Source organism: Taeniopygia guttata, chromosome 28 (assembly GCF_048771995.1).
Source record: "Taeniopygia guttata chromosome 28, bTaeGut7.mat, whole genome shotgun sequence".
Lineage (NCBI taxonomy): Eukaryota > Metazoa > Chordata > Aves > Passeriformes > Estrildidae > Taeniopygia > Taeniopygia guttata.
Window position 1 is genome coordinate 5,261,011 of NC_133053.1, and position 23,633 is coordinate 5,284,643.

General features: G+C 50.9%; 2 protein-coding genes and 1 pseudogene across 9 annotated transcripts in view; 2 read left to right on the forward strand and 1 right to left on the reverse strand.

Annotated features, from left to right (window-relative positions):
• The window catches only part of MARCHF2 (membrane associated ring-CH-type finger 2), a 33,289-nt gene extending 26,362 nt beyond the window's left edge, over positions 1–6,927 (forward strand). For all 5 annotated transcript variants that reach the window (XM_002189911.6, XM_072919402.1, XM_072919401.1 and 2 more), the window contains 2 exons: positions 1,275–1,484; positions 4,099–6,927. In XM_002189911.6, coding sequence (XP_002189947.4) covers positions 1,275–1,484; positions 4,099–4,257 — 369 coding nt within the window. In that variant the 3' untranslated portion in view covers positions 4,258–6,927. The remainder of the gene's footprint in view (positions 1–1,274; positions 1,485–4,098) is intronic.
• A 1,759-nt stretch (positions 6,928–8,686) lies between these two features.
• LOC100224239 (E3 ubiquitin-protein ligase TRIM7) lies at positions 8,687–12,205 on the reverse strand. Of its 4 annotated transcripts, none has more exons than XM_030257126.4 (3): positions 11,897–12,205; positions 11,690–11,788; positions 8,687–11,057 (listed from the first exon to the last, which is right to left on the reverse strand). In XM_030257126.4, the coding sequence occupies exons 2-3, from the start codon at positions 11,760–11,762 to the stop codon at positions 10,537–10,539; spliced, it is 594 nt and encodes a 197-aa protein (XP_030112986.4). In that variant the 5' UTR covers positions 11,763–11,788; positions 11,897–12,205; the 3' UTR covers positions 8,687–10,536. The 4 variants fall into 4 exon arrangements, with proteins under 4 accessions (XP_030112986.4, XP_072775505.1, XP_072775504.1 ...); XM_072919404.1 differs by having other exon boundaries at positions 11,690–11,820; XM_072919403.1 differs by having other exon boundaries at positions 11,690–11,824.
• Positions 12,206–12,444: 239 nt separating this feature from the next.
• LOC115490794 (butyrophilin subfamily 1 member A1-like) lies at positions 12,445–23,358 on the forward strand (annotated as a pseudogene).
• The last annotated feature ends 275 nt before the right edge of the window (positions 23,359–23,633 follow it).

Below are 23,633 nucleotides of genomic sequence, written 5' to 3' on the forward strand. Positions count from 1 at the left end.
TGAGTCCTCCCAGCTGGAATTCTGGGCCAGGCTCATTCCTGTTGCTGCAGCATCCTCTCCTGTGCTCATGGCCAGCTCAGTGCTGCAGAACCTGCTGTTCCTGTGGCTCTAACCAGCCCAGCTATCCCCCTATTCTATGCCCAGGTTTGCCAGCTTCCCTTTCTCTTTCCCATTTCCACAAAAATTTGCTGTGCTTCCATTCTTGCTCTTTTGCTCTGTCTCCCTGAACATCCATGCTGCAGTTAAAACTGCACTCACCTCTGCACCCCGTGCTTTGCTTCCCTCTGTGTCTGTGCTCTCTGCATGCCTCTGGCCAGCCATGTCCTCAGGTTACCTCTGCTGAGGTCTCATAATTTCTTGCATACCTGTCACCACTACTTCTGTATTGCTCCTTAAAGAGTGGTTTCTGAGTAGGAAAGGAGCTTTGTGTGTGGAATTCCCAGATGAGTCCCTTCCTGAGCTGTCTGGTCCAAAGCAGGTACTGTGTACAGTGGGATTGGCCTGATAGCCTCTTCCCTGTTCTGCCTGTGCCTTTTCAATAATAGTCTCCAAATTTTATTTAAAAATAAAATTTAAAAAATCCTGAATGAGGCAGTCATCTCTGTGAGGAGAAGGAAGAATCTACAGGCCAGCACACACAGATCCCAGTAAAGATGTGCTGTAAAAACTTGGTATCTGTAGGAGCCACAGCCTCTTGCTATTCTAGCAAAGGAAAGGAAAGACTAAAAATAGTATAATCCTAGGACAATAGAACAATTGCTTTTGCTGAAGTTAAGTATCTAAAATGAACCCACACTGGAAGCAAGTCAGGACTCCCAAAAAAAGAAACATGTGGAGATTGCCTGTGAAAATCTAAAATGCCGTGATTCTCCCACAGGAACCCGAGGGCTAGATTTGGGACAGATTCTCTTATAGCTTAGCCTTGCTGTAGACCCCAGGGCCCCTGTTTCCCAGAGCCCCTTCACCAGTTAAAGTCCTGGGTCTGAGTCTGTTGAAGTTTAGTCCAAGACCTGTCAGATCCATATTAAGCCAGGCTTTACTGAACTGATGTCCTGCAGTGCCTGCTCCTCACTACTCCAGAGCAGAGCCCAGGAGCTTCTGTGTTCACATTCATTAACTTTCTTCCATTTCCCTTGTTAGCTGTTAAACCTAGACTTGACACTCTCTGTTCCATTGAGGAGAAGGTCGATGTGGGTCAGTGCAGGCGGGAGCTCCCAGCTCTGCCGCCGTGCTCGCTGCTGGCACAGGCTGATGCCCCTCTCCATCTCCCGCAGTGGCTGAAGGACCCCGGGCCCCGCAATGAGAAGAGGACGCTGTTCTGTGACATGGTGTGTTTCCTGTTCATCACTCCGCTGGCGGCCATCTCGGGCTGGCTGTGTCTGCGCGGGGCCCAGGACCACTTGCAGTTCAACAGCCGGCTGGAGGCCATCGGACTCATAGCACTCACTATAGCACTTTTCACCATCTATGTCCTCTGGACACTGGTAAGTGCCAGCTGCCAGCGTCCTGCTCCTGTCCAGCAGGAGCTGGGAGCGCTGCCTCACACCTCATAGTGCCGCCTGCTATTTCTGCCTCCCCATGTGAGAGCACCTTGGCTGCTTCCACTTGAATGTCCATTTAATTATCTTCATGTTCCAGCTGCTAAAGCTGTTGCTGAGAATGGAAAATCACCTCCTGGTCATCTGCTTTGCAGACTGTCACAGTGTTCCCCAAGTGTCAAGAGCCCAACGATGTGGCGGAGCTGGGATGGGGCTGGGGCTGAGGCTGGGTGGGAAGGGCTTGGGGCTGGGTCAGGCAGTGGCCTGTCTGTGGTTCAAGAAGAAACAGAAACTTGGTACCTGGGCAGTGCAGGGAAAAAGTAAAATATGGAACACATTTGACACCTAAATAATTTACCACCATGTGTTTTGCTGCTCAGCACAGACTGGCCGTGGAGGTCTCTGGCCACTACTAAACAAACTCCTACTCAGTGTTTTTGAGCTGTGTGGGTGTAACTCTCTGGCCCTGGGGAAACCTGTGACTTCTCTGATGCTGGGCTGTGTGGTCGGCCTTGAGTCAAGGCTTGGTAGCCAGCGTGCCCTGGCCCACTGCTGTATGGGGGGCACTGGAGGTTGCTGGGAACCTCCACCTGAGCCAGTCTGGGTGTTGAATTGATCCCTGCTGGGAGAGAGTTTTCTGCACATGCCTTGTTTGGCATTTCTGGACCTGCTGAATTAGGGGGCGAGGAGTTTGTATCTTTGCAGGGAGCTGAGAAGAGCAGGACTGAGAGAGCGACTGCAGGTTTGGGTGTGGCACAGGTGGAGTTTCAGTGGGGCTGCCTGGACCCTCCCCAGGGCAGCTCTCTCTCTCGAGGGGCTGCTCTGCCAGGGACTTCCCTCTGTTTCCCATTCACTCCTTTTGTCTTGTGTTGCTGGGTCACTTCTGGGTTTGGATCTTGATTTTGGCTTTCCTATTCCAAGCAAGCCCTTTGTGTGCTCATGCCTTGTCAATGCCCTTTTCCAGCTGCTTGCAGGGAAGCATCATTTTGGGAAGGGAAGAAGTGCACTCAATGCAGGAGAAACAGTGGGACCTCAAAAAGCTGGGAGTCCTGTGGGAAATAGAAATTCCTCAGTCCATTTCCTTGTCGTCTCATGTTTCAATTTCTCAGAGCAACCCCTTCCCCTGGGGCTGGACACTCCTTACAACCCTTCCCCCACAGACCTGGGAGGCAGGGCAGGATGAACTGGTGCTGCAGCAGCCCCTGCTCTAGGGGTGAGCGTGCCTGGGGCGAAGCTGGAGGTACTCCTTGCTTGGCAGCCATGGAGGAAAGTTTCCATGCTGCATGTTCCTGCAGGAAGCTTGTTTCCATAGGAAGCCAAGCTAAAACTGGAAACTTTTAAGAGGAAGTGCTTCTGTCTTCTCTATCTCAGGACTGGTAGGGAGGAGCTGGAAACCTGGAGGAAATGGAAAAATGTTTGTGCAGTAGCAAGTCCTGACTAAAATGGCTCTAATTCTACTGTGCTTCACTTTTCCTTGAGCAGAGGAGGACATTAGATGAAGCACCTTTATTCATGTTCAGTTCATTCAACCCTGGGCTGTGCAGTACAAGGGGTCGATTCAAGGCTGTAACCAGTGTGAGGGTTGTGAGAGAGGCTGTAGCCAAGGCTGCAGCTCCTTTGCAAGGGGCAGGAGCCTTCCTTGAGGTTCCCACCATTAGTTCCCCATTCTCTGAAAACTGGGAGATGAATTTGTCAGCAAACAGTCTTATTTCCACAGTCCTTCTGCAACAGGAAGGAGGGGTGTGCAGAGATCAATCAGCTCAATTACCTCAGTGCCACAGTGGCACAGCTTCATTTCTCATAAGATGTCCTGCAGACCCATCCAGAAGTAATAGTTTTACTGAATTTTCTGTATCAGATGCATTTCCTGGTACGTCCTAGTTGCCAGCTAAATGCTTCCTGTAAGGAAGCCTGGTTTAGGTGATTCAGTATTTGAGCTGAGCTCAAAGCTCCCCTCGCAGGGCTGCTCTGAAACTGCACGGCCAGCTCCTGCCTCTGCTGGGCTGCTCTGGGTCCCTCCAGCCTTTGCATCCTCTCCTGCCTCTCTCCGGGTGGACAAGTCTCCCAGGCCACGGTGTTGTCAGGAAAAAATGAGTCCAGCTGCTGTCCTGTTGGTGTGGACAAAGGAGGGATGGTTTTTGTGCAGGATGAAGGTCCCCTGGGATCTGTGAGATGGGAGGAGGCTGGTTGGGTTCAGACCCTTGTTTTGCTTACTGAAGGTGCTGGCTGCAGCCTGGGGCTGAATGAAGGGGCAAATTGCAGCTCATCCCCACCACACTTCAGCAGCCCAGACCCAAACCCAGCTGAGCAAACCGCATCCCACTCTGCTGGTGATGCCCAGAAGGCCCCTTTGGCTGTGCCCCACTCAGCCTGGTGTCACCAGGAAGGGATTAATTGCTTGTCAGAGTCTGGAGACAAGGAGTGCCCCAACCCAGGGTCAGTGCTGTGTCCCTTGCCTAGGGATAAGGGGTCCCCAGAGGCAGAGGGGCATCGGGCTGTCCCTGCGTGTGCTCCGGAGCGAGGGCGGCCTTGGTGACCGTGCTGCGTTCTCGCCCGCCAGGTCTCGTTCCGCTACCACTGCCAGCTGTACTCGGAGTGGCGAAGGACCAACCAGAAGGTCCGGCTGATGCTCCCAGCCTCGCGGAGCCCTCACCCCGTGCCCCAGTCCCTCCTCTCCGCCAAGCTCATGAAGAAGGCCGCGGATGAGACCACAGTCTGAGCTGTCCCGGGTGGGGCGTCCCCACAGGCACAGGGACCGTGGCAGCTGTGGGGACACAGGAGAACAGTCATCCCACCCAAAGGGACTCTGCGCTCAGCACCTGCTTTAGACCTTGGCAAAGAGACGCATAATCAACATCTGTGGGTGAAACGGCCCAGAAGAGCCCGATGGCAGAACATGCCTGTCTGCAGGGACCCTTTCCTATAACGAAATACCATACATGGAAAACATCTCCCTCTTTCTCTCTCTATATATATCTATATATAATATTATTTTTAAATGGCTATGCATATTGTGTTTCAATCCTTTTGTGTTGATGTTCTAAGCTTCAGGATAGAAGCTGGCAACCTGATCTCATTCAGAGGTTAAATCAATGCCTTTTCTCCAAATGAGCATATGAGGAACACTTTTCATCAACCATTCTTGAAAGTCCCTTCTCCTTTGCACTAAATTGGTTTTGATATACTGCAGCAGCCTTCCCATTACTCTTTTGTCTCTTTTGTGGTGTTCTGTCCTTTCTAGAAAGCTGAGTGTTTTTAATAATTATTATAATCCCAGAAGGAGTAAAATGTCGTAATACTGGAGACATTTTGTATTGTAAAGTACTGTAATTTTGAGAATTTCAAAATCAGTTTCAGAATGAGAGAATCTTTTCCGGTGCAGACGTGATCTCACAAAATGCTTTCCTTGAGATCCTGGCTTATCCCAGGACTCGGATACACTCAGCCCTTGGTCTGTCTGGCAAAGGTAGATGGAGGATCCGAGGGTAGGAAGAGATGGCTCCGTACTAGCTAAACCCACCATTGCCTTTGCTTTGAAAAGATTGAGAAAGGAGCTTTCCTGACCCCAGAAGGTGGGCGTTGGAGTCTCTGTTTGCTGATGTCCTTGTGCCAGCTTGAGGCTGGACCTCCTGTAGCATCAATTTCACACGTACCTTAGGGGACAGGCCATGCCCTGCGGCACTGGCAGGACGCGGGTGCTCTTGGCTGTCTCTGCGCTTTATTTGCACATTCCAAAGGAGCTGCTGGGATTGGGTTCATCCCTGGTAGCACTGCCTGCCTGTTGTGTCCTCTAGTAAAACTCCCCCAGTTTGCTGGTCCCAGAGAACAGGCTCTTGGGTCCCTCGTCCTATGGGGCTGGTGTTCCTCCTTCTCCTCCTCCTTTCACCTGAGTTTCCAGCACATGCAGCTCTCAAAGGCCTCTGTCTCAGAATGCCCCCTCTGCCAAGAGTCCTCCTGGTTTGGCTTTGGTCCTTGCCTCTGCCCCTTCTCACCTTGCCAGACAGTGCCTGGTGCTGAGCTGTCTTGAGTCTCCCGAGTGGCACAGGCTGTGGGGATGCTGGTGGTGATGCTGCCCTGCCAAGTGCTCCAGAGGTGTGTGCAGCTCCTTTGCTGGAGCCTGGGCTCTGGCTCCATGGTGGTGAGGGTAGAGAGCAGGCAAGAGGCAGGCTCTGAGGGACCTGTGTCCTTGCAGTGGGTGGTGGTGGTCATGCACTATGTCCCTCTGCCCCTTTGCTGAAAGCAAGTGGGTCAGCGCAATGCCCTGTGAGATGGAGATCTGTAATTTCCTGAATTCAAAGCACTATGTGCACTTCCTCCTCCTCCTCTCTAGCTGCAAAACAGGATGTGTTTCCTTTTGTGTTCCCTCAGCCTGAGCTGGAAGTTGCTGGTGGCCTGAGCAGCAGGGACCAGTGCCATCTTGCCCAACAGGATTGCTCCAGCCCTTGGCCCTGGTGTCTGTCTGCTCTCCTCTATTTCCTCTCCCAGGTGCAGCTTGGGGATGCCTTGACACACCTTGCAGCAGCCTCTCTGCTTGAGGGCTGCTCTGTACTGGTCTCTCTTCCAGGTTGGTGTGACTGTGGGGTCAATGTCCTCTGCTACAGCCAGGCTGCACATCTCTGCTCCCCTCTCTCAGCCAGTCCCCCGACTGTCCCTTCCCTTCTTCCACATACCTGTGGGTGTCTGCCCCTTTCCCGTCATGTACTCATGCAGGGATTACTCTGTTTCTGGTCCTCTTGGTGGAGAGGCTGCTGCAGCCCAGCTCCAGTCACAGTCCCCACTCCAGCGCCATCCCATTCCCATGCAGGCACTCCCCGCCCTGCACACCCCTTCCATGGCAGCAGGCTCTGCTCCCCTGCTCTGTGCCTTGTCCTGGGTGCTCCTTCCTTCTGCCCCTTCCCAGCAACCCCCTTATCACCAGGACATCACCAGAGAAGAAAAACAGGGGGTAGTTTAACCTTCCCAGCCTTGGCTGTCTCCCAGGAGCTTGGCCCCACAAGGCACCGAGTTCTGGCAGGTGATGAGGGATGCTGTCTCCCATAGCATGTCCCCAGGGTAAGGTCTTCATTAAGCCAGTGTTCCAGTTAAGAAACCCACTGTCAATCCAAATATGCAATTGTGAAAGCCAGAAGCCCTTGGCTGGGGCACTGGGGGCCCAGTCTGTGTGTGGCTGTGGCTGCACTCAGCATCCTTGGCTTTGTTGTCATTGCCAATAATTGGAGCTGTTGCATGTGCCCCCACAAGACCCAGTAGTGACTCTTTGAGACTTGTCCTCCTTCCCAGAGATGTTCAGCTCGTGGACGTGGGCAATTGGTGTCTGACCCACCACGTTCCAATGCGTTCTGGGGAAACGGGCTGTGCAATGATGTAAATAAAAGTGAGATAAACTTTGGGCTGTTGTGTTGTTATTGGAGGGGCCAGGGCTCCAGAGCCCAGGCTGCCTCCCTGAGAGCGCCCCGGAACTCCCTGCCTGCAGCAGCTGCCCTGACCTGCCCCCAGGACCCCAGCAGAAGGTTTCAAAGTTGGACAAAACCAAGGGCTTTTTTAATTTCTGGGCAGTTTCTCTGTCAGTGTACAGAAGCCTGCTTGGCATGGGCACCAGGCAAGGTGATGATGTTTGGGCCAAGTCCTCTGGCCCCTGGTTCAGCCAGGGGTGTGTATGAGCTGCATGGAGCAACCCTGATGCTGCTCCACAGAGACTCCTGATGCTGCCCTGTGAGCTGCCTGCCCCAGCCTGCCCACGCCCTGCGGCCCAGCCCCTCGCTCCAGGGCTGTGGGGACACCGGGCACGTCTGCGAGCCCACGCTGTGGCAGGGTGAGCTGTGCCCAGCTGTGTCTGAGCTGTGTCTGAGCCGTGTGTGTGTGTCTGAGCTGTGCCCAGGCTGTGTCTGAGCCGTGTGTGTGTGTTTGTGCTGTGCCCAGCTGTGTCTGAGCTGTGTCTGAGCCGTGTGTGTGTGTTTGTGCTGTGCCCAGGCTGTGTCTGAGCCGTGTGTGTGTGTTTGTGCTGTGTCTGAGCCGTGTGTGTGTGTCTGAGCTGTGCCCAAGTGTCAGGGAGCTGCTGGCCGCAGGGCAGGAGCCTTGCTCTGTGTGCTTGCTCTGAGAGGCATCCAGGGCCAGCCCCATGGCAGGGACTGCAGGGCATGAAACCTCAGGGCAGAGACTTGGGCAGCCATCATCCCCTGTTCTGTGGGGTGGTGAGGAGACCCTGCAGCCTTGGCCCCTGGCCCCGGATCTCTGCTGCAAATCTGATCAGGTCACACTTGCAGCAGGGGGTTGGAAATTGTGAAGCTGCCTGTTTAAAGTGCCACTCAAAGCACTGCAACACCAATGTTGGATGCATTTCTGAGGTCCTGGACAAGGCTTTAGCCTTGGGCAAGACCTTGAATGAGTTTCCTGGCCAAGCTCTCAAATCAAGGGTTTTCTGGGCTTGTTTATATTAAAAGAAAAAAAGGTTTAAAAAAAGAGAGTGCCGTGGTTGGCTCAGCCAGTCCTTTAAAATAAAACTGTGATGCCACACAACAATCTGACAGGGTGGGGGGAAGAAAAAGTGGCATCTGCAATAGCACAAGCAATGTAAAAGGAGCAGAAGTCCCAGACAAAGGGTTCACCAGGAAAGAGGAAACAGTTTCATGGGAAGGGCCTTCAGTCACAGTTGCTCGGCTGATGTGCCAAATGCAGGCAGGCTTTGTTTGGAGCATGTCTGACAGACCAACGCAGAGAAGAGCATGTTTGTTGAGGTGCTTCCACTGTCCACTGCTGCAGCCTTTTTCCCTGGCAGCAGGAGGGTCCCAGGGCTCTGGTCACATCCTGCTGTGGACCAAGGGCTTTGGGAGCCTGGGAGTTGCCCTGTGGCCTCCGTGTCCAGGCACAGTTGAGGAGGCAGCAGGTCACTGATGTGCTCTCTGTGCCCGTGCTGGCTATGCACAAACCTCCCGGCCCCAGTTGTCTCCCCAGAACTACTCAGAGCCCACGTGGGTCCGGCCTTGCTCAGAGACCCCGGTGTTCCTTAGGCCTTCCTACCCGTTGTGGCTCTGACATGCCGAGACCTCTAGCACATGAGAGCTGAATTTAAGCTCCCCTGAATCTTTGGGGTGTGATTCTACATTAAATTGTGTATTTCTCACACAAATGCTGCAATTACAAAACTCAGCTCCCAGACAGCTGATTTTTTTTTTTAATTAATTTTTGGGGGGCACATCAAAAAGGAAAATAGAGCAGAATATTTACTCCCTCCAAACCACAAAATTCCAGTGAAAGATTCCCAGACACCAACCTGTTGAAAAACCCAACTGTTCTCCAGTCTGAGGGACAGAGCTGGCTTTCAGGAAGGAATTTGTTCTTGATTGAGAAGAATCAAGATAGGTGTCCCTAAATGTACAGCACCACTCTTTTGGGGTGTTTTGCATGACAAAGGACTAAAAACAAGAACTAACAATCTGCCATCTCCATACATCAACCTTCTGCTGTGAAATCTCTGTCATGGTGTAACCCCAGCTGACAACTAAACACCACACAGCCACTCAGTCACACACCACTCTCCAAGGGAGATGGGGGAAAAAACAATTTTGATTTGAGGTAAAAGCAGTTTAATAATTGAGATAAAGTAATATGTAATAATACTAATGATAATAATAATTGTAATTAAAAAAAAAATAAACCTCAAATGGAACAAGTGGTGCCCAGTGTAGGTGCTCAGCACCCACTGATCTGTGCCCAGCCCGCCCCCCAGAAGCCATCAGCCCCTCACCAACAGCTCCCCCAGTTTACACACCGGGCAGGATGTTTTGTGGTGTGGAATGTCCCTCTGGCCTGGTCAGCTGTCCTGGCTGTGTTCCCGCCCCAACTTTTTTGCAGCTCCATGCTGGCAGAGCATGAGACACTGAAAATGTAGGGTAAACACCCCATGATTGATGATTTGGTTGTTGCTATCAATATTATTCTCACCCTAAATCCCAAACTCAGCACTCTGCCAGCCACTGAGAGGAAAGTTAACTCTATCCCAAGCAAAACCAGGACAGCCTCAGAGGCTACTGCCCATGGAGAGTAGGAAGTGCCTCACTGGGAGCAGAGATCCCTGAGTTTCCCCAGTCTTGGTGCTACCACAGTGGAAGAGGCTTAGGGCAGAGCTAAGAAACCCACTGGGCTTGACCCAGAGCTGCAACTCTGCAGCTTCTGGAGTAGAGCAGGGAGACCAATACTGTTGCCTGTGCCCAGATGCCACCACAACGACGACAACAGAGGTGGCACTAAAGGTCCAACCAGAAAAGTGTTTGGAGATGAAATCTAGGCTGGACCCAGGTAATGTCCCCCTTCACCTACATCCACCTTCTCTCCTAAGGACAGGATTTAGCAGGATCCTGTGAGGTGGGACCTTGATGGGGCAAGGTCAGAGAATGGACATGCTGTGGGAATTGCCTCTCCTATGGATTTCAGACACAGCTCAGCATTGTGCTTTCCTTCCTGGGCTGCCCCTACTGCTGCCCTTGCACTGCTACCAGTGCTCTGCTGCGAGAAATGTGCTTGGTGCACATCAAGCAAGGACAGTCTCTGGATGTGTGGGGAAGATAAGTGTTATCATGAGTATCCAGCTGTGTTTGGGTTTTTTTAACTTACTTGAAAAAAGCCAGAGGCACTACTCCAGCACCCGTGGAGGAACTGGACCCTGCTATATTTTCCATGGCCATGTATTTTCCATACAGAGCAGTTCTGCAGTGCCCTGGCTATCGGTGATGGTCCCTGCCATGGGACCACGGGCACCAAGCTCCTCCCTGCACCCAGTCTCTGTGCTCCCTGTTGTCCCAGCCGAGGGGTGGGGGGATGAAGGAGTCTCTACTGTGGCCTCCACTTCCATGACCTGCTAGTCCTCTCCTTGGTGGCCAGAGGATCCACGTGAGGAGAAGCCAGCAGGATGCAGGACCCTCCCAGTTCCTAGCACCAAGACCCAAGGTGATGGTGTTCATCTTTCCAGTCTCTCCGCTGCGCCCCCCATGTTTCCTCCCTGTCAGGGGCACAGCTTGAGCCACGAGTCCATCCCCACCCAGAGCCACGGGCGCAGCCTCTCCCCAGCACACGAGGCCAAGCAGAAAGCAAAGATTGGGGCTTCAGTCTCAGCATCAGCAAAAGTCACCTGCTTGTCTGTAAAGTCCAAGCAGACCTGGATGGCCCTGGGGAGGCAGGTAAGGTGCAGTGGGGTCCAGTCAGGATCACTGAAAGCATGGTACTGTCCAAACCACTGCCCCACAGACCAGATCCCTTCCTGGGGCGTAAAATTGAGGACCCCCTTCCTCCTGACAGACTCCTGGGCCACTCCCACTGCCCACCAGTCTCCTGCCCCGGCCACCTCCACCTCCCAGCAGTGTCTCCCCTCAGCAAAGCCCTGGGTGCCCAGCACACACGGCTCCGTGTCAAACCGCTCGGGGTTGTTGGGCAGCCAGGTCCACTCGTCCCTGCGTCCTACCCCTCGCTGGTCACTGGCCAGAATGAGAAAGGGGTTGGCGGTGTCTGGGTCCAGAGTCACGTCAGCTGGGGACAGAGGAAGAAAAGTTGCTCAGAAGAGGCAGTCCTGGGGCTGCATCCACCCCAGCAAGAGAAGGGACAGGGTGAATTCCTTTTCCCTGCAGTGGGAAAACGCCCCTAGCTGGACTGTCCCTGGCTCCCTGTTGCCCCAACCCTGTCCCCACCCCAGGGGCCTGCACACATCCTGGACAAGGGGCCCTCAGTTTCCCGTAGGAGGAGGTGGCACCTGAGTGGGTGGGTGCACACCTGCAGTGCACCTGAGCCCGGACCTGGGCCTGGGTGTCTCTGGTGCTGCAAAAGGAGAACAGGCAGGTCAGGGCACAAACCAGGGCCAGCCACAGTAGAGGTTAACTCAAGACCCATAACCCATGGCCCCAAATTCACAACTCTTTCTATAAGCAGTGCAGGGGGCCAAGGATGTCAGTTCAGGAGCCTTTGGTGCTGGAGCTGGGTCTACAGATGAGCACCAAGAGTTCAGCTGGGAGTGTTGCAGCCACCAAGTCCCAGCACATGAAAAGCCCAGTCTGGAGACAAGCCCCAGTGCTTTGACCTTCAATAGTTGTCCCACAGCAGAAACAGGATGCATTTTTTCCTTAATAGAGGACAGTTACCCCTCCTCTTCCCCTCTGAAAACTCACCTCTTCCACTCATCTCCGCCACCTCATGAATCAGGGTCTCACTTTCTACTGTCTCCATCCTGGATGCCAGCATATCAACAGGAAGGGATACAGGATTCACTGCTGAAAGTGGGAATTACAAGACTTGAGGACTGCCTGAAGATGATAATGCAGAGGAGTAAAGGAAAGGTCACAGCATTCAGCACTTTTTAGACAGCCAGTACTTACCTGCACAGCCTGCAGGCTGGCTCCAGGAAAGCAGGTTTGAGATGGGTTGGAAGGTCTTTAGTCTGCTTCCCACTCCTATGATCCCCTCATCTGCTCACGGCTGGACTGAGCTTGCCCAGCACTTCTAGCTTGTTTGAGTGAGCAGGGCACAGTCCAGAGGGGCTGGATGGCCTGGACAGCAGACCTGGAAGTCTGTCTGGGTACCACCCCACCAAGCTTCCCCCTCTCCTTCTCTGGGCAATGACCTCCCATGCCCTGAAGCTGCCAGCTCATGTGGGACCTCATCTAAAACTTGAATTTGGCAATTCCTCCTGTTCTGCAGTGCCCAGTCCTGTTTACATCACAGGGTCTGCTGCATCTCCCCTCCCTCGGCCCAGCTGCAGGTGGGTGATAAGAGTCCCTGAGTGCTGGAGGAGTCTGTATCTCCCTGTGCAGGATGCCCAGAGCCTTCCTGGGCACCACAGGCACCTCCAGCCCCTTGGGATGGCACCTGGGGACACCAGCAGCAGAGCACTGGCCATGCTCTGGGTGTCCAGGCTGCATTTTGGGAAAAGGAGAGGTCTGGCTCCTGCCCTGGCTGTTTGCCCAGTTCTGTACTGCTGTGTAGGTTCATGGTGGAGATGTTTGCAGGGCATGTGCCACCTCGATTCCTCAACTGGTAAATGGGGAACAGCATGTGCTGGGCTTCGCATCCTACCTCTCTCTTCTCCAGGCAGCTCTTCCTGTGTCGAGGGATGATGGCCTTATTCCCAGTCACAGGGAACACAAGGCATTCCACTCTGCTTTGTCACATCACTCTGGAAGGCACCAGCTGAGCACAAATAAAGCAGGATGCAAGGGCAGCTGCTGCCAGGTGGCTTTGCAGACAGCTGTGAGAGCCCCCAGCCTGCCTGAACCCCTGCCTGCAGCTGGGCTGCCTTAGCCAAGCTCACTGACCGGTTCCTTTTGCACTCTTTTGGCATGTCTGACACCTTGTCCTCCCCAAATCCTTTCACTCCACATGGCTTTAGTGCTCACATCCTTCCTTTGGCACATGCGGGTCACGCAGCTTTGATCCCCAGCTTTGCACACCTATGCAGGCTGGATTTCCCTGGAGTGATGCCCATGGAATTGTGATCTCATCGTTAAATTATGAGGTTCGGTTATTACACTTTCTTTGCTGTCATTTGTTGTTGTTGGGGGTTAGGATTTTATCTTTTGTTTCTTTCTCTCAGGGAACTTTCTCCTATTTGTTGATAAGAGACAATAGCGACCGACACTTAGAGAAACGAGACATGGCCAAGGAGAAAAGGGAGGAGTGGAGCTGGCTGCACTATGGCAGCTGAGGGGCATTGTCTCGGGAAGGGCAGAGATCCCGGGAGGGGCTCTGGACATCAGAGGGGAGACGGGCTGCGCTCACTGCGGGGAGAATTCACCACCTGTGCGGGATCCGCCTCCTCCTGCCGTGAGTGAAACTGTGTTCGTGTCACTGGGGCCTTATCAGCACCCGCCTCACCAGAAAGGGCCCTGTCCGTCTCCTCGGGTGCCTCAGGGGAGGCCCCGGGATCCCCCGAGCGGCCACCGCCCGGCCCCGCCGCTTCTCTGCCGCTGCTCCGGGCTTTTCACTACCCTGGAACTCAGCGTCCCTGCCTGCCGGGACACCCCTCGGCTCTGCTACAGCTGCGCCGTTCCTGTTACATTTCGTTTGCTACTCCGGAGTCCGCTCGTCCCTGCGGTTCCAGACCCCGCGCCGAGGTTCCCGCTCGGCCCATTGGCGCCATCCGGCCCGCCGCCATTGCCCTGTGGTGAGGCGGCCGAGCCCGCGCCACAGCGCCCCCTGCAGCCGCGGGGGAATCATCGCACTGCCCGGCCCGGCCGGGAGCCACCGGCGCCCCTGCCGGCTGTGCCCGGAACTGCACCGAAGGGGAAAGTGCGGGCGGGCGGGAGAGGCCGGGACCGGGTCTGGGACCGGGCCGGGAGCGGGTCTGGGACCGGGTCTGGGACCGGGTCTGGGACCGGGGCTGGGACCGGGTCTGGGACCGGGTCTGGGACCGGGGCTGGGACCGGGCCGGGACCGGGTCTGGGACCGGGTCTGGGACCGGGGCTGGGACCGGGTCTGGGACCGGGCCGGGAGCGGGTCTGGGACCGGGCCGGGACCGGGTCTGGGACCGGGTCTGGGACCGGGCCGGGACCGGGACTGGGACCGGGTCTGGGACCGGGCCGGGACCGGGTCTGGGACCGGGGCTGGGACCGGGTCTGGGACCGGGTCTGTGCTCCGGGCCGGGACCGGGTCTGGGACCGGGTCTGGGACCGGGTCTGTGCTCCGGGTCTGGGACCGGGTCTGGGACCGGGGCTGGGACCGGGTCTGTGCTCCGGGCCGGGACCGGGTCTGGGACCGGGCCGGGACCGGGTCTGGGACCGGGTCTGGGACCGGGTCTGGGACCGGGTCTGTGCTCCGGGCCGGGACCGGGGCTGGGACCGGGTCTGGGACCGGGTCTGGGACCGGGTCTGTGCTCCGGGCCGGGACCGGGGCCGGGACCGGGTCTGGGACCGGGCCGGGACCGGGTCTGGGTCTGGGACCGGGTCTGTGCTTCTGTTTGTTGTTGCTGCTGTTATGATTGTTTGCCTTGTTACACACACACACACACACACACATATATATATATATATATAAAAGATACAGATATATAGATATATATAGATATGCTGGTTAAGAACTGTTATTCCTTTCCCCATTTCTTTGCCTGAAAGCCCTTTGATTCCAAGGTTATGATAATTTGTCCATTCCAAGGGAGGTTCTCATCTTCCTTGGCAAACACCTGTCTTTCAACCAGGACAGTTGTCCAGGTCTGCATCTCCATACCCTTTGATTTTTGCTTCTTTCTTTTCTTTGTTACCCCTTTTGGCCAGATCACTCATCAGGGCCCTTTGCCCCAGCACGTGCCCCGTGCCCGGCTGGGCTGGGACGGTGCACCTAGCTGGGCTGAGCTCCATGGGCACTGCTTTTGCCTCTCTCAGGGCAGCAGATTTCCCCAAAGGAACCATCCTTGATGGCCTCACCTTTCTGCTGGGAATTGCTTTCAAGCAATTTTTAAGCTACTGCTGGGCTTTGCTGCCACCTTGGCACTGCCTCTGGGTGTGAGTCCTGGTTCCATCACTTCCCTCCTTCCCACTGCCTCTGTGCTCGTGCCAGGGATGTGCAAACTGCTGCCAGTCCAGGCAGTGCTGTGGGAGGATGTTGTCACATGCAGCCCTGGAGAGTGTCTGCAGCAGGAGTGTTTCTGTGCATGCTGCCAGAAGGGCATGTCCGGAGCAAAAGCATTACCAAAATCTTCCAAATTACTCAGCAACTTTTGTTTTGGAGCAGAGGTAGCACAGGAGGAAACAGGTAGCAAGCTGGGTCAGGGTGACATTTTTTGTTTCCTTTTCAGGCAGAGAAAGACTTGTCTGGGACTAGGGGACCTCTTCGAGGTGCTGAGTGATGGCCGAGCAGCTCCTCCTCCAGCTCAGAGTGCAGGAGAGAGCTCAGGGGCTCCAGCTATGGGGCATTTTTGGAGAATCTGTGGATGGAAAGAACCCTCTGGCATCTGCCAGAACTGCCCGTGGTTTCCACCTCTTGTTAGCAAAGTGGAACCAAGTGAATGGGCAAAAAGTGGGGGTGGGAGAGCAGAGCAGGGTCAGGTCCTGTCCTGGCTGGGCCTTGGATTAGTGTTTTGGGTATTTTGCTTCCACTGGTGCAAGGCCACTTCCTGCTCTCTTTGAGGTGCATGGAATGAGTCCTGGTTTGGTCAGGGCTTCTTCTTCTCCTGCACCTGTTTGTCTCTTAATGCTGAAACAAAAAAGGCAGAGCAGGCTGTCTTTTGCTTTCCCCTGGGAAATCCCCACAACCTTTTATACCAGTCTGGTACTTTGTGTATAAAACACTAACCAACCTCAGGCTGAAGGTGGAAAATCAATTTCAACCTTTGGCATCTGAGGTTCTTCACTAGGCTTTACAAAAAGGAGCTGGATTCAGCAATGAATCCCTTTAAAAGTGAATTTTGCCTTTCTTTTTTTTTTTTTTTTTTGTCTTCCCTTGGTTTTCCTCCTTTTTGCCCTTTCCCTCTCCTTCCTCATCTCCAGGTGGTTCTCCTGTTCCCAGCTCCACTACTCTCTGCTGGCTTTTGTCATTTATGGTTTTCCAAGTTCATGAGCAGCACTAGGTAAGAATCCCCTGAATCCTGCTGACACACCTTCCAGCCTGAGTATCTTCCTGGCTGCCAGTGCAGCAACCCCCTGTGAACAGCTCGGAGCAGGGTCAGGCGCTCTCCATAAACTTTCTCCCCTTCTGGGAGCACCAGCATCCCTCTGGATCTTGGTGCATCCCTCTGGCCATGGCAGCACAGGCATTGGAACACCTCACTGAATCTGGGTGAGGATTAGATGATGCTGGAGAATTGATTATAATTTGCTGCCCTGGTTTTCCTGTTCCCTGCACATTCCTGTTTATTGCACAGTGTCCAGGGTGTGTTGGACCTTTTGGAAAACCAGATCAATAAAGGAAAAAAGCTATCAACAACAAATTTAGCCTGGGCTCTTTTATGTTGCTGACCTGAAGCAGCTTCTTCAAGGCAGCCCTGGCAAAGGATGCAGCAGAGCACTTAACTCAAAAGGGATCTTGTCAAAAATGTTAATTTGCTTTTGTTTCCCTTCAACCAGAACCACTTTCTCAGTGAGCTGAGTGGCCAGTTTATTATAAGCCTTTTTCTTTTAAATTTTCAAATATGCTGAGAGTACCTGAGATGTTTCTACTTTTTTAATAGATGTTTGTAAAGGATGAGAAGAGATAAGGATATTTGAATTTTATTTGTAGCCAAGTTGTCACTTGTTACAGAATTTCTGAGTGACAGAGAGCATGATTTATGTCTGGAGTGAGACTTGAGCTACCCACTCAGACTAGGCCCTGATGGGCAGCCTTGATGGGGTCTCGAAGCCTTTGATGCAGTGAGAATTCAGTTGTGGCACAGTTAGAAATTACGGTAAGGTAACTACAAAGTAATCAGCTATCCGAGTGTGAATTAGGGTAGAGCTGCAGTGTGAAAAGCCTGACCACCTTAAGGTAAAGGTAAACAATGTTAGCTTGCCAATCAGAGTGCCTTTGTAACCTGTAAACTATGTAGAAGTGTATAAAAACTGCCATCTTCTCTCAAATAAACAGAGAACGTTGCATTAATCATATTGGCTGGCTGTGCGTTCTGTCTGGCCAGCTCCCCCGATTTAATGAGGTCCCTGGCTTTTGTCACTTGCTCCAGCCACAGAAACCTCCCAGCCACTTCCATCATTCCTTGTCCTGCTTTCTGCCTGCCCTGAGCTGCATGGGCACCACTTGTGCCCTTGAGAACCAGGGTTTGAAGAACTCTCCTGGCAGCGCAGGACAAGGAAGCAGAGGGAAGGGTGGTGGCCTGACCCCAGCCCACTGCCCATGCTGCAGGGCAGGGTCCCTCTCCCAGCTCCCCTCAGTACCTCTTGTGCCTGGCAGGGGGACACTGCCAGCATTGATGACCTAGTATCTCAATTTTGGAGACAAATTTCAGGAGGAAACACACTGGAATGAGCGTGTCCTCTAGAGGGAAAGGGCTTCAGTAACTCCTTTTTCTTCTTACAATGACAGAAATGGATATCAGGATGAAAATGAAAAAAATGTAAAACTGTTTATTAACAAAGCAAGATACCCACAAAGCACAGGAAAAGAAAGAAAATTGAACCTTTCACCCCATCCCCACCTCGCTGAGAGGTAAAGATGGCAGCTGCCCTTATTTTTCTCTGGGAAAGGGGAGAAAAGAGTTTGTGAAGCAGCCTGGGAACTTGTTGGATTTCTGACATGGGTCTTCTCCTCACAGCAGTTGAAGTTGGTGGACGTTATTGTCCCTTCCTTTGCTGGTCTTTCTGGGGTTTGGACTGGCCAGGGCCACGCCTGCGGGCTCCTCTGGCCGAAGAAAAAAACAAACCAAAACTGTTCAAGGAAAGAAAAAACCAAAAAGCTTCCAAAAGGATTTGCTGGTGAAAAGCCTCCAGGCCAGGGGAAGAAAAAAAACAAAAACAAACACAAAACAAACAAACCCCAAACCAAAACCAAACAAAACAAAAAAAAACCCTACCCAGAAGCTTCTTGCCTAAATGGGCAAAAATTAATCCAGCAAAAGCAATGAAACAACAGTTCCTGTAGCTGCCGACCATGCCAGAAAGAGAGAGCTTGAACAGAGTCCATGCCAGGCTCTTGCCCTTCCCTCTGGTTCATTTTAAATATACCACAGATATTTCTGGGCATAAAGCAGATGATTAGGGAATAAAGTACCATCACAAAATGACCCCAACACCTTGCCTAGCAGCACACAAACAGTGGGGAGCAGCACCTGCTGTGCCTGAGCTCAGGTGCCATGGCAAACTCACAGCTCTCTCTCCTTCCTCCAGGTGTTTCTCCAGGCTCTGCTCAACGTGAGGGGACACCCCAACCCCGTCCCCTGTCCAAGGGCAGGAACGTTATACTGCCCAGCTGCTTCTCCCCAGAACAGCATGCACAGGACATGGAGGTGACCTGGTTTTGGGAGCAGCTCTCACCCTTTGTGCGTCGCTGCAAGGGGAGACAGGACCAGTATGGGGACCAGATGCTTCAATACTGAGGGCACACTGAGCTGCTGAAGGATGGACCTGCCCAGGGCAGCACACACTTGAAGATGTTCCATGTCCAACTCTCCTACTGGGGAGATGACACCTGTTTTATTCAGCATGGCTTAGATTACGTGAAGGCTGCAGTAGAGTCCAAGGTGACAGATCTGTAGTTCGTGTCCCTAATTTAGTTCATGTTACCTCTAATTTACTTGCTTGCAGCCAGTGCATTTTTTCCCTGTCCTCCTGCCCAGAAGCAGTTTGAGGTGGCTGCTCGGGAAGTAGGGTTTTCTTAAGTCCCATGTTTGAAAATACCAAGATTGTCTCAGAGAGGTGAAATTACTCACCAAGTGGCCATAAGGAGATACACTTCCTCCTTCAGAAGTGTTCTTTATATTGTTTTCTTCACATAAGAAGGCATAAGAAAAAAATTAGGCATTGGGTAATAAAAGAAGAATGTTGTAGTTTGTGAATTTATGTTTTAATATATTGGCCTGTGGATTATTTTGCCTCACATCTGGCCTCCAGTGCAGATCTCGAGTTATGCAAATGAGATTGCAAGAAATGTCCTGACTCCAGGTGATACTTGTCTGAAAAAAACCCTTTGATTTGCCTATGTCAAAGTTTGTTATTGTCAGGAAGAGAAACAGCCAAACCACCACATCTGTGAAATCCTGTCCCTACATGTTTAGTATGAGAAAGAAATCCTTATGTCTCATTTTAGCACCTGCAGATATTTAATGTATTTTTTATTTTCCCTTGTGTCACAGGAAAGCTTATTTTTCACTGGATGATTGATTTGGGGCTGGAAGTAGAGCAGAGCAGAGATGCAATGGTGAACTGGACTAAGCATACACCAAAATGCACTGCAGCAGCACATGCTTTGAGGCATATCCAGACCCTGCAGCCCTTCTGCCATGTGGGTGATTGTAACCTGCTGGGGGTTAATCAGTTGCTTGCTGCAAGGGTTGTTTTTTTTAATTATTTGCATTTCTTTCTTTTCTTCATGGGAAAGCATCAGAAAAAAATAGGTAAATTTTGCTTTTAATTTTCTAGAAATTGGAGAAATCTTCAAATGGAAGCATTCATGGGTTATATTTCTGGGGGACATTTGGGATGGAAATGGTTTGGATACTGTTGTGGTTTGTAATAGGAAGAAAATGCAAGGAAGTGATGTACTTGTTTCAGAAACTTTATTTTCCATTGGTCTCTGTGTGGCTTTACGCTATTCCCTGTAATTATTATATGCTGAGAAGAAAATTCCTTCAGTTTTCAAAGTACAAACTGACAATAAACATATATCTGAAGCAGGACCGGCAGCGTGGTTGTATTTGTAGAAGATGGATGGAGCCCTTTCACGTAATCACACACTGAAGTTTTGAAGCAACACACTGTGAGATGATTTTGACAGAGATAACAACTCAGAAAATGGGCAGCAACACTGGCATATCATTACCCTGAGCTAATTCAGTACAAGTGTGTTTGATTATCTCTCACCTGTGGGTGTTTTCGTTGTTTTTTTGGGTTTTTTTTAAAGCATGGAGAAGATACACAGTGCCTATAGGAGAAGGTAATTACAGTTTGATCTTTCAGGGTGCTGAACCATTTCTCCTGCTTTATTCTCCCTTCCTGACAGTTCCCCTACTGCAGTGTTGCTGGTGGGACCTGGGGTGGTTCTGCCAACCCTCCCATTAGGAGAGGAAGCATAACAGCCAAACTCCTTGTTCATTTGGTGCATGCCTCAGTTTCATAGAGGCAAATCTGGGCAGTCCTGGTCCTCAGTGAACTGTGTCCTCACATTTCACATATCTACGATCTTCAGCCTGAAGGTCTGCTGACAATCCTCTTCTCTCTCTGCTTCTTTTTCTTGCACCAACATTGTGAACTTGTGCACCTTCCCCTGCCACAGTCTGCCAGCTCTCACTCCCACCCTGCTTCTTCCTGAGGCAGCCCCAGCCAAGAGCTCCCCTGAGGTGAGCTCTGCCCTGATGTGTTGGTTCCATCTCACCTGCAGTGAACATGGTTCTGGATCCAGACACAGCCCGCCGGGACCTTGTCCTGTCTGCTGATGGCAAAAGTGTGAAATGAGGTGACACACAACAGGACATCCCTGAGAGATTTAACCCATGCTGCTGCGTGCTAGGCTCTGATGGCTTCACCTTCAGGGAGACAGTATTGGGAGGTGAAGGTGATGGATACAGGAGGATGGGCCATGGAGGGTCTCTACAGAAGATGTGAAAAAGAAGGATGATATTGCATTTAAGCCAGAGAAAAGCAGCTAGGCAGTGGGGCTGTTGGCAGGGTACTTCCTAGCTCTCACCTCTCCTGATCACACTCTCCTTCCTGAAATCAGTACCCCCAAACAGATCTGGATCTGTCTGGATTATGAAGAGGGATGGGTAGCATTTTTCAGTGTTGATGAGGATGCTTCCATCATCACATTTCCACTGGTATTGTCTGAGAGAAAAACAATCCACTTTTGGTTCTGTCTGTGTCCTGGGACCTCTCAAAATATGACTGATGAATGGGAGGGAGTGAGATAAGGCTTTTCTAGGAGAACTTGGTAGTTCATACTCACAGAAGGAACCTGTGGAGGTTTCTTGGCAGCCACTGCTCAGAGCTGGGTTAACCTGAGGGCTGTCTTTGGTGTCTTTGGACCTTGTTCAGCTGAGTTGTGTCAGGTTTCTGAGGACAGAGATCTTGTTATGTCTCTGGACCTCTGTCCAATGCTGCATCTCTCTCAAAGGTCTAAACCAATCCTTTCTCTCTGGTCAGAATTTCTCCAGTTGCAACTCATGTTGTCAACTCTCCTCCTTGTTCTGTTGAATGCAACTTCTACTGAAAAGATGGTCCAGGAACAGAGATTTTTTTAAAATGTACACAATGAAATTACTTTGGTGTCATTTGTCTGTATGTGTGTCAGCATCATGGTCTCTGAGCAATGTCTCCTGCTCCTTTCAAGCCTGTGAGATTTGCAGTCACTTATGAGAAAATGGCTCACTGCATCCTGCTGGAGCCAATGAAGTCATGTCAGCAGGACAGGCCTGTTGGGGTAAGGAAAGGGTTACAGAAAGAACAGTGGTAGCAACATCCTGTTTGAACAAATTACACCATGAACAAGAAACCACTGAACCACTTCAACCAGAACATGAAGAAATTTGAAACAAAATTGTTTTTCTGCCCTATTGACTCATGACTCTGGAAAGAATAATATAAAATGTCAAGAGGACAGATTTATTGTAGAACTGGGATTAGTTTTAAGCTTGCAGTTAAAAATAGTTTTTGGGCTAAGGATATAAATTGGTGAGCTTTGCAAATGAAGTAAATTCACTTGCACCTAACTTGTGTCTCTCGCCTTCATACATCACAGAGGTCCATGGCTGCCCACACCTGCCAGCAGCACAAACCCTGGGGATGAGTTCCCCTGCGACCTGGACATACCCTACACTGTGAGATGGGTAACTCCAGATTATTTTGCTGTAGGGGAGGTTCCCCCTGCAAAGGGAGGAGAGCAGTGGGTTCTTTCTCAGACATGATTTCACATCACATACTGCAGTCAACTGGTGTCCAGCAGGCATGGACCTTCCCAAGGGAAGGCTTCACCCAGATGCAACTGGTAAGGAAGGAGACTTCAGCACAGGTGGTGAGTTGCAACAAGTGCCCAGGCCTTTCTCCTGGAGAAAAGGTAAATACCTTCATAAGGTGTGTGCAGGTTTGATGATCTGTTATGTCAGGAACAGTGTTTTAGTTTAGGGCAAATTCGGGGAAAACTTTTTGAAAGGACCCCTTAGGAAATAAACTTTTATGGCTTTTTTTTCCTTACTTGGTTCAGGGAAAGTTTCTTTTTGAGAGAGAAGTGGAAAATAACCTGTTTATTTAACGAATAAAGCACTTTCTAGTACTAAAACAATTAATAATATTAGATGACAAAAAAACTCTTTTATTATTCTGAAGAGATGAATAAATTTAGAAAGTCTTTTCTGGGAGTGGTTGCCTGGGTCTGGACGCTGGGGATTGCTCTCCAGCACTGGGGATGGCTGCTGCAGATCACAAAATGCAGGGTCTTGGTGTTCTTTGGTGTTTCTCAGGTCCCAGTCCGGAGCAGGTTGGATGGTATTTAGGAAGAGGAAAGGAAAAAGCAACAGTCCAGGGAAAGAATTGGACTGCTTAGCTAATTTAACTAGGAAGCAAAGGCAAAAGCAGAAGTAAGCAAAGTAAGCAAGCAGGCACAGCAAGCAAGCTAAGTAAGTAAGTAAGCAAAGTAAAAGTTAGCCAGCCAGCCCTAGCTTTTTCTAGACAGAGACCATGGGGGGAGGTGAACAAGATGATAACAAGGCAAAATAAACATTTACTTTTAGAGTTAGTTCTGAAAGCACAGAATATTAAATGTAAATAGAACACACGATTGGAGATATAAAACACTATAACGTTATTTTAGGACATTCTATCTTTTATCTCTATATTTTCAACATTATGTAAAAACTCTATCAAGTTAAAATTTGTATTTTTTACTTACTTATACTTTTGACACTTATTCAGTTTCTTCTATTTCACTTGCTCAAACCTTTGACACTTACATATTTTTTTTTTCATGTCTGTGTTTTTATGCACAGACATTGGCAGTAACATTTAGCAAACAGTGATATATGTACAATAGTTTTACTCTACAATTAGATTTCTTTGAGGTATACATTGTGTTGTTTTATATTTTTGCATTATTTATTATGTATAACTTGGTTTCTGAGCAAAAACAATTCTATGAATGGGTTTGTCTGTATTCGAGGCAGGATTGATTTACACTGATTTTCTTAATAAACTTTTGATATGTGCTACTGGGACTTTATTTCTGTCTACTATATTTAGGGGCTCAGACTGGGCAGGACCTGCTAGATTGGTGGAACTTTGGCTGTTAACTAACCAGGTGGCTTTTGCTAAATGTTGCTCTTAATTTTTGAAAGATCCCCCACCCAATGCTTTTAAGGTGGTTTTTAACAGTCTGTTGTACTTTTTTACTTTGCCTGCAGCTGGTGCATGGTAGGGGATATGGTATACTCATTTAATGCTATGTTTTCTAGCTCAGGTGTTGATAAGGTTATTCTTGAAATGAGTTTTA

Excerpts from the sequence above, each read along its gene's own strand:
- LOC100224239 (XM_030257126.4), bottom strand. The coding sequence starts at position 11,762 with ATGCTGGCATCCAGGATGGAGACAGTAGAAAGTGAGACCCTGATTCAT. Across the intron at positions 11,058-11,689 it reads GGCGGAGATGAGTGGAAGAG|CTGACGTGACTCTGGACCCA; the intron begins GTGAGTTTTCAG and ends CTCTGTCCCCAG.